The 10,403-nt window shown below is 41.4% G+C and overlaps 1 protein-coding gene across 1 annotated transcript in view; it reads right to left on the bottom strand.

Annotated features, from left to right (window-relative positions):
* Window positions 1–951: 951 nt before the first annotated feature.
* Window positions 952–10,403, bottom strand: part of TNFSF11 (TNF superfamily member 11) — a 31,974-nt gene continuing 22,522 nt past the window's right edge. Inside the window, exons 3-5 of the mRNA XM_019650367.1 lie at window positions 7,476–7,521; window positions 7,286–7,384; window positions 952–2,459 (exon numbers count right to left, since the gene is read on the bottom strand). Of these exons, the coding sequence (XP_019505912.1) occupies window positions 2,038–2,459; window positions 7,286–7,384; window positions 7,476–7,521 (567 nt within the window). The 3' untranslated portion in view covers window positions 952–2,037. The remainder of the gene's footprint in view (window positions 2,460–7,285; window positions 7,385–7,475; window positions 7,522–10,403) is intronic.

Below are 10,403 nucleotides of genomic sequence, written 5' to 3'. Positions count from 1 at the left end.
AGTTGGTGCTCAATAAATAACATGGAACAAATTAATGAGTGCCATTCACCGTTGGAAATGACTGAATCATGTTACAGCAACCAGGGCAGCTGATACCTCTCTCAACACAAGCATTTGTGTCAATGGGGAGTAGAGAAATTCTCCGATTGCGTATCCAAACTAATGTTCCTTAAACCAAGGCTCAGACACTGGGTTATGCAACGCCAAAACCACATTTTGTACAAATCTATGTCAGATTTACTAGTAGTTTTAAAACAATAGGTGGATTTTGGTCAATGATTGAGTCCCACCATCAAAGTTCTGCTGTTTCAAATTTACAAGTTCTTCTTTGTAACCTCTATTTCTTTTCTCCTTCCATCCTGTCATAACCATAAAAAACATTTATCCACAAATGGCCAAGTGTCTTAAATTATCGTTTCCTGTGCCTCCCTAAGCTGCTCGTTTTCTTCTACCTCTCTCATGTGAGTAACACACCGGGGTTAGACCACAGCCCCACATAAATGTCCATGAGGATGAGCATCCAATCTGCTGTTAATACTTATTCACTGTGATAAGATATAAAATGCTCAGGGGTTCCTCCAGGTCAAATGGTTGTTCTGGAAGGCATTATGAACTGGCATGAAGTACTGTTTTCTTCTCACAATCTAAGCATAACAAAATTTTCTTTTTTGAGTGAAGATGCCTGTTTTCTATCTACATCCTTGCATACAAATCCCTTGCAAATTATTTTTCACATTCCGAGGTTCATTAATTTAATTGAATCTGTTCCTAATTTTTAATTAAATCTGCATTTCTCTCAGTAACTTTTGGAAAGCTAGATGCCACATTACCATATTAGAGAGAAGGAGATCACAGAGCAAGGCAGATAGAAAAGGGAAGCACAAAATCACAAGGCAGGTTTTCTTATAAATTTATTTTTGTACCAAAAAAATTAACATTCAAAGGCAATATTTTTATTGTACAGTATAAAATAACTTCCACTAAATGAAAGATGGGACCTTTTTTTTCTTTTCTTTTTTTTTCTTTTGGCTGATAAGCCACTGAAAACTTCCATTTAAAAAAAAATAGAATTTACAAATTGCAGCACTTGTAGAAAAAACACCTGTTCAATAATTATATAAATACTCTTGACAGATTCCAGTAGCCCATTATGTACCCTTTTTGGCGATGTCAGCTTTTTAAAGTCAATTAGCTTCTAAATTTGAAAGGCACCTGGTGACCAACATCCTGCTTATTATTCAAGGCATCCATTTTAATTCTTTTGCACAAACTTGACAAGTCTCAAAAATCTATTAAGTTAAAAAGAAGGAAGAAAACAATACAATTGATATCAGCAAACAACATTTTTTTTCCCCTTAGCTGCAAGTTTTCCCCAGGGATTTACAAAGTGCACCAGTTAAATATGTCTGTACATTTAAAACATTAAATATGTCAACAGCAAGACATTTTTAAATATTTTGAATCAAATACTATAGCACAAATATAACTTACAATACTTCGCACAAAAAACATTACATCTGAAATATAACTTTAGATATTATATAAAAATACATATATTTTCTCTCCTCATTAGAAAAAAGTATCTGTTTGCAGGTTCTAGCATGATGTAACAATTCAAAAGAATGTAACCCTTCAGATTATCATCCATTCGATGACACCCTCTTACTTCAGCTGCCTAGTGGCATGTAACCAAGGGCTAGACCCAGAGAATCAACCCCTCCCATAGCCCAAAGGCAGTTTTCCATAAAGGCAACCATAATTGCTCCAAACTGGTTTAATTCTAGGAATTCATTACAAAATTTAAAAACCATTGTGTAAGAAAGCCTTCAGACTGTAACACACCTTGAGTCTGACATCTCCCTTCGGCTGTAAATACACATGCTCTCTACAGAGTCCAAAGCTTGGAGAGAGTCTTCCTGTACCATTGTGGGTCACACCTCTTAGTAGTCTCACACACCTATGTACATCTTTTTGGCCTATTTTTTTAAAAGTTCCCATACATCAGGAAATACATGATAACACTCCACAAAATGGAGGTCAATCTATATCTCGAACTTTAAAAGCCCCAAAGTACGTTGCGTCTTGATCTGGGTCCAGTAGTGAAGGGTTGGATACCTCGAGACTTATTTCCTCACCGGATCGCAATTTAAAAAAGCCTCCCACATTTATGGAGTAAAAGTGGAATTCAGAGCTCCCTGACCAGTATTTGGTGCTTCCTCCTTTCATCAGGGTGTGAGAGCTTGGGATTTTGAGGCTGGTTTTTGTGACATACACCATCAACTGAAGATACTCCGTAGCGAGGTCTCCTGAAGTTTCATGATGTCGAAAGCAAATGTTGGCGTATAGGTAATAAAAGCCATCTTGGTTGACGACGAGTTTGCCGTTGCTGAAAGTCATGTTGGAGATCTTGGCCCAACCTCTGTCATGGTACCAGGAGGACAGACTCACTTTGTGGGAACCTGAGAAGAGAAGAGTCACATGATTTAAAAGCCATCCCTTCCATGAGAAGGACAAACTCCTAATTCTATGAGGCTGGGGGGGCAAAGAAACAAAAACAAAAACATAGCATCATAGTCATTGTTCCAACAGGAGAATAACTTTTCAGAACTTATTTTTTTAAAAGGAGAGAAATACATTAGGATGTACTTAGTGCTCTCTGATAGGCGCCTGGGATGGTACAAAGACAAAAACTCATCTTTTCCTACTGGCAAGGAGCCTACAGAAGAACACCAGGCATAAGTATGGTAGGTGTTCAGGTAAGAAGCAAGTCATGAACCCCGATAGGAAATTTGCGGGTAATTGCTATGGGAAATCAAAGGACAGAGAGATGATTTCCTCCCAGAAGAACCAGGAGTGACTTTGTTGAGTTGCTACTGAGCCTGAGCACTTAAACGAAGAAAAGGATGCAGCCAAAAGAAGCAGAAAGGTCATTCAAAGTTGAATGAAGAAAATGGGCCAAAAGCAGTTGAGACGGGAAGCAAGAAATAAGTATAGGGAGAGAACTTCCACACTTCATGACTCTACCTTCTCCTTGAATTCATGGAGAGGGGTATGTAGAAGGAAGGAGAAGAAACTCTGGGTCTCAGCAACTTTGCCCGAAAGGACAAACTCCTAACCGCTGTTCTCACCACCATAGACTGGCCCCTCCTCGAGCAGCACAAATGCCTCCAGGCTCACACAACTGAAAAGTCGCTCCCAGAGAAGCTCACGAAGCAAATATGTCTGGCATTCCCCTCCCCAGCTTCACGACCTCACACAATCCTTTGCGACCAAAGTATCACAAAATCCCGCCCTGATTGACCAGAATTCTTTTTTAGCCCCTCCTCACCCTGAAATGTGGTGACAACTATCCTCTGCCTACTGTTCTGGAGCAGGGAAAGTTTCCAAAAAATCTTCTATCAGCAGTTGTGCCCCGTGTTTTTAACATTTCGGGTCTTCAGTATCTCTTACTAGGTCTTTAAAAATTGTCACTACCTCTATGATACACCCAATTCATCAATCATGTGTGCTTATGTGGACACCTATTATCCAACTGGAAAAGGTATCAACTAGTGGGGGGAAAGTTGTTATACTCTGGAAAGTTCAAAAACACATTTTTTTCCTCCAGAAAATTTTATAAATACTTATGCTAAATTAAGGATGTCATCCATTAGGATTTCAACAAGGCAAAATAGAGCTAAAGAGTCTAAGATGGGATAGAATTAGCCTCTGCAACCAAGAAGTTCCTTGCTGCCTGTCTCCCACAAGACATCAGCCCGAGGCCTTAGGTTTGAAGTGGATTCCAGGCATCCAACATAGCTGACAGCCCTCTGGTTAGAGTGGGTCCTTGGGAGATCCTTATGGGACCAGAAACCCGTTGTGATGATCTTTCCAGACTGGCCTGAGTCCTGGGGAGCCTGGAGCACCTGCAGCTTTCTTTAGAAAGCCACACAAAGGAGAATGCTTCACTGTTTCCGGAGGGTCACTAGGCAGCAAGGAATATGGTCTGGGGACCTCAGTGCAAACTGTTCCAAGAACCAAGTGGGGAAAAAAAATGCACAGAGGCCAACCTACAATGGGGAACCCATCAGTAGGCCTGTGGGACAGTATATTTACTGAAATCCACATCTCGTTCACTGGAAGACGCTAGAACGAGCCTGAGAAACCTGTTACAGGCACTGCTGCCTCTAGAACCCACCATAGCCCACGTCCTTTTTCACTGGGGGTCCTACCCCAGTTCACCCCAGATTAAAGCATCCCAAATGGAATGGTCCCCACTGAATCAAGACGAGACTACAAGACTATTCGTCACATCCTCATAAATACTAATAAAGTAATTCCTCCAGGCTGGTAAATAGCCACCCAATCCATTGACAACGCTAACAAAATTCAAGATGTTTCCCATCTCAAAATACCCCATGTTTCCTTCCTTCTCACCCCACTCCTGCATTCAGGTTTTTATATGACCAGTTATTTATCTTAGAGTTTATCTCCTATGATGGCTCTTTAGAGGGGTGCAGAATGACAAAGGTGAAGTCTACCCTGTCAATGGGATAAATCAGCTAGTGTTAAACCAAGGGCTCAGAGATACAGCCTGGGAAGGGTATGAGCTAGTGAGGGAAGAAGACAGGAACCTTGACAGCACGCTGCTCCCACTGTAGGTTCAAGTCAAGTGGAAGGGGTGTCCTTATTGCCTATGAAAAGTACTTCTGCTTTTATCCACTCACTCATCCACTCACTGATCAATGCAGTTGATCAGTCATTCAATGAATGGCTATTGTGCTTTCTATGGGCACTCCTTCTGCCCGTAATTAAGGATTACATCAAGCAGTGTACCCTCAAGGCACTTACCACTAGTAGTGGAGAAAATAAGAATTGGGCATACACAATGAAAAATACAACATCTTCATTTCTGCGTGTCACAGAGCCCATGGCTGAAAGTCAGTTAAAGCAATTGAAAGTGAAAGCTGCAGACATTAATGGCGATCCAGAGAGCTCAGACAGGGGAGGAGACAGAGGACAGGGAGGGCGTGGGTCAAATGAAGATGGACTGAGAAAACGGAGAGTGCTGTCAGTGAGGAAAACTGCTTGAGCAAAGGATTGAATGGATGCACACAGCATACAGAGGAAAAAGGGAGGAACACCATCTGTGTGAACTGGAGGACTCGTGAACGGACATAGTGGGAGACAAGATGAGAAGATTATGACGCAATCAGGTTGAAGGGTCTCTTATGGCAAACCTAGGTTTGCATCATTAATGAGACGTGCTGCTGACCTCTTACGTCGGCCCTCCCAGGCCCTATGGTCATTACTGTCAGATGTTGGAGAAGAGGCCTCGGCAAATATTTAGCCCAAGGATCCCCCTAAAGAAAGCCATGGATTCTGACCTCACAAAATACTTCCCAATGCATTTTATTCGAGAAACTTTGCCAGTGCATCAGCTAATACTCACTGTAAGGCAGATTCTCATTTTTTTTCTTATGTGTAAATAAGTTTCAAACAGAGGCCCAAAATGAACATGCAAAATTAAAGCCATCTTCCTCTGAAGTGTCCAGCACTGGCCAAAACCGGAAGATAAATGACTCAAGGAGTTGTTGGCCCAGCGAGGGAAGCAAATTCTACTTCCTTAAACAGAAGCATACACTAATTCATTTCACCCAGTCTCAAACTCTATAACCGCTGGAAAAGAACCAGGAGTTTTGCCTTGTTCATTGGCAAGGATGTGATGCTAGGTGCCTGGAGAGAGAGCTTTGTGACTAAAACATGCTTGCAATTGCCAAACAGACTTTGGCACACAGTCTAATGCAATATTTATCATATGCCCTTTAAAATGAACTGAAAAGATAAATGCAGAATACATTTGATTGCCTTTGCTAAAATGCAAATTAATTCTACACTCAGAAAATTAGTATGGCTCTACTCTCAGGCACACAGACACGCAGAGAAAATTTGTTTACGAGGCAAATACCTGGGACAGGAGAGCTAGTTTAGGGAAATCTAAAAACCAAAGAGTTGGTTTCTCACTTTCTAAGTCGGGAAAAATCTCTTCACGGCTCATGTGATGAGAGTGGCTTCAAAATTGTTTACTAAAACTTGGAATTTTTTCACTCCAAGAAAAACCTGCCTTAACTCATTTTTTGAACAAAGTGGAATATAACTATTTCATTAACCTCAATAGTAATAACACATTGCATTCACTGGGTGCTTAGTCTATGCTGGCTTCCATAGAGGAATGTGAGTCCATTACCTCATTAAATCCTCAGAGCTACTCCCTGCCTGTTGAAACTGCACTAACCTACTTCTTACAGAAAAGGAGGAACGTAAGAGCTCTGAATTTATTTCCCTCTAACAAAGCCAACTGACCATAAGGTATTTATATGACAACCTATAGTGTAAAAATCATGGACTTAGGAATGAACTCGGGGTGAAACTCAACTTCTAATCCTGCCACCATTGTGACCTTCTGCAGGTAAACTATGTGGACCTCAGTTTCCCTGTATGCAAAATCAAAATCTGAATGACAATCACTTACCTTGAAAGGTTGTAGTAAGAATTAGGGATAATGGACAGAGCGAAACACCTGATACATAGTGTGTGTTAAATACATGGCACAATAATAATAACAATAGTGTTCGATTGTCACCATCTTAATGTTGTTTGTCATTTTTTGTATGCTCACCCAGCCAAGGTGGAGTAAGCAGTGGGGATTATGGGATGGCATACCTGGGGCACTAAGGTAGGTGTAGGCCCAGAGCTGTGGGTTCCCTTATTTCCAAAAGATAACCAGGTCTCCAGTCAGTCCACTGAGCTAAATTCTCACCCAGGGGAAATCACAACCTCCTGGAGAAGGAGGACTGTCTCTCGTTTTCTAGAAGGCTACTGCCATTGAAACGTCACTCTTTGTCACTCTGTCAAGCCCCTACCTGGCGCTCTGCAGGAGATGGCTGACGGCATGCACCTCGCAGGACAGCAATGGGGACATGTCAACGTTAGCTTGGGTAAATATAGGTGCGTATAATAAGGGATTGTTCTTCCCAGTCATGTAATCTCAACTGGCAATCATTTACAATAAATGCACATTGATGATTTGAAAATGATTACAGTGATAATGTCCATTCTGTAAAGACTGAGAATCACCATTTCCACAATGTGGATCATCAGCTAAAGACTAAATGACCTTTCTTCTGCTCTAGAAGTTAAGGGCTCTCAAAATTTTCCTAAAAGGCTTGTAATAGGTTTGAGTATTCAAATGGGCTGAAAAATGACCTGTGAAATATTTTTCAGACTGGGTGCAAATGGAACTTACCTGATGGGATGTCAGTGGCATTAATAGTGAGATGAGCGAAAGGTTGAGTTTCAGACTTGCCCCTCCTGGCCAGATCTAACCACGAGCCTTCTACTGTAGCTGGAGATGAGAGAAACCATGTTAGCACAAAGAGTAATGTCCCCATAGTGACCCTATGGGATGTCAAATACTCAAACAGATCCATACTTACGTTTTTCTGCTCTGATGTGTTGGGATCTAACAACATGTTGCAATTCCTGAAATAAAAAGGAAAAAAGGATCTTATTTACACACTCTTCTTTTGGTAAAGCAGTAAGAATTCAGGACTGCTGGACATGCAATAAATTAATCCTCTTTCCTTCAAAATATGCCAAAAGTACCTAGGGAATAATAAAATTCCTTGATGTTTTAGGTAGCTCTCAAGAGAAGCTTGCCCCAAAAATTATGTGGGTGTGCTTAAAAAGTAGACTGCACGCAGTAGACAAATGGTAATCTAGCAAAATACTTTGGACAATATGAGGAAATAAAAGACCATGTAAATTATAAAACATGGAAAAATTGAACATAGATTAAAAATTGTAGCAGTTACACAAATGGAGACGAAGTTAACTAGAAAAATAACAATTACGACAGCATATAGGACCCTCTTACATCTTTAGGGAGGCTCTTTTTTATATCCATTTCATTTGTAAATTACTGTTATAACACCAAAGCTCAGCCTACAGGAACGGGAATGAGGCCTAGCTCCCAGTGGTTAATTTTTTTATTTTATAAAGTCATAGTGTGTTTAAAGTACTACACTGACATCTAAGAGCTTTTTTTTTTAAAGATTTTTATTGGGGAATTGGGGGAAGGGGAACAGACAAGTTGCTGTTGTTTTGTTCTTCAGTCTAGTTGTGGAGGACGTTGCTTCACTGGCCCAAATTGGCACCATCATTGCGCTCTTCCCGGGTGAGGCAGATCAGTTACTGGCTTCTGGACGGCCGCTCACGCTGGCTGCTGGCCGCTCACGCTGGCTGCTGGCTACACACGGTAGCCCATGGCAACCCACTGCCACAGGGGCTGCAGCCTACACCGTTGCAGCGACTCACGGCAGCCCAGCTCTAGGTTGAGCTGTTGTTCAGCATCTTAGCTGTAGAGGGCAGTGTCACTGGCCCTCATATGTGGGATCCAAACCGGGGCCCTCTGGCATCCCAAGCCAGTTCTTAACCATCGTGCCACTTGGCCGGCCCCATCTAAGAGCTTTTAGAGTATCAATATTTAACTTAAAATATTGCTGCAGACAGAGGTTCAGAAGCACGAGCCAGAAAAAGAAAGAACACAAAAAGTATAGGTAATTGCATATCTCAATTTGAGCCCTGAGAATGAAGGATCCAACAGGTAAGTGCATGCCCATCTGACTCAAGACCTTAGCTATCATTAAGTAGTAAGGTGGAGTGGATGAAACCTTGGGCTTTGACCTCAGTTTAAACTTACTCAGCCTGTAGTTATACTGAGGATATTAATAGCACATCTATCAGAAGATCGTCATCAAGATTCAATGAGATAATGCACGTAGGCACTTGGATGGGTGTCTGGTAAATTTATATGTCTTAATACTAGAATCACTCTGGAGAAATTCCTAATTTCTATTATTGAGATGGCCATGCATGCCAACCATCCCCCCTCCATGATATTTGAAAGATAAGCCATATAGCTCAAGTTCTTTGTCTGGAGAGAAGTGCTTTGAGATAGATGATGATAGATAATAGATAGATAGATGATAGATAGATATAGATGATAGATGGATAGATAGATGATAGACAGACAAATAGATAGATGATAGACAGATAGATAAATTATAGATAGATGATAGGTATGCATAGATAGATGCAATAACACAACTTCAACTGTTAACAGTTGGAAAGGTTCTAGAGATAAGACAACACTGATTCTTTTCTGTGCTTTTAGGACCCCCAAGAGACATGAGAATCTATTCCATTTTTAAAGAACCTTGGAGGAGATAGCACAGCTGTCTTCAGTCACTTTTTCTAAAGTCCTAAAGAAATTACCATGTGACTGACTTTTAGAGAGAAACTTTAGCAGCTCATCTAGGCTGCTCTCTACCCTGGCCTTGACCCCAGGCACTGCACTGCACAGCTCTGGGGTACCATTTGCAGGAAATTCTAGGCAAACGGTGGGGGCCCCTTCAGTTGTGCAGGGCAGCGGCCCTTGCAGGCTTGTCCTTCTCCCCACTCCATCCAAGATTTACTTCTCTCCCCTGCCGTCCTGCAATCCCCCAACTCTCTCCTCATGACCTTTGGATTCCCAATGGTACCCTGATTTCTGGAATTTTCTGGTATGGTCTCCCCTGCATCCACAACAAAGATTTCTATATATTTACAATGTACCTTTATGCATTATATAAAACATATATATCTCCTTATTCATAATGGATCTATAAATATATAATGTATATATTTATAACACAATATATCTTTATGCATTGTGTATATCTTTATACACTTATATATACAATGTACCTTTAATTGATTTTTATCTCTTAGAAGGTTGGAATAGGAACCTTGATGACAGAGTAATCCAGAGACTTTCTACCCCTCATTTTCCCTCTAGCCCTTACCTGCCTCATCATCAGAGGGAAGAGAAAGGAAGGCAGAAAGGAGCGAGGCCAAGTGTAGCGTTTGCCTAAAAATTTCTGTTTCATGTTTTCCGATTGACAAAGGCACGCACTATTGAGAACAACGGGGAAGAACCTTTGCTCAGTGTTTCCCAGACTTGGGCGTGTGTCACATTCTCCCAGAGGGCATCCTGACACAGTTTCTGATCCCGAAGGTCAGGCGTAGGGCCTGCCGAGTTGCAGCTTTCACAGGTGAGCCGGTGCTGCTGGTCTGGCACCTCAGTTTGAGAACACCAATTTCTCTCATTTCCCAAAAGACCTCAGAGGTGGGCACATCTGTGATTTTCTTAAAGCTTGAGACCCAGGCCAAAGTAGCAGCAGACTCAAGCACTGATCAAGTGAAAAGGGAACGTTTGTTCTTAATCAGTGGTTTCTAGGTCACAGGACCTTTCTGTTACAAGAAAATTCAATAAGCAGCCCCGTTCAGAAGCATGCGCAATGTCTGCTATTAAAAAAAAAAAA

The sequence above is a fragment of the Hipposideros armiger genome, unplaced genomic scaffold (assembly GCF_001890085.2).
Source record: "Hipposideros armiger isolate ML-2016 unplaced genomic scaffold, ASM189008v1 scaffold_140, whole genome shotgun sequence".
Lineage (NCBI taxonomy): Eukaryota > Metazoa > Chordata > Mammalia > Chiroptera > Hipposideridae > Hipposideros > Hipposideros armiger.
This window is presented reverse-complemented; position numbering and strand designations above follow the sequence as displayed.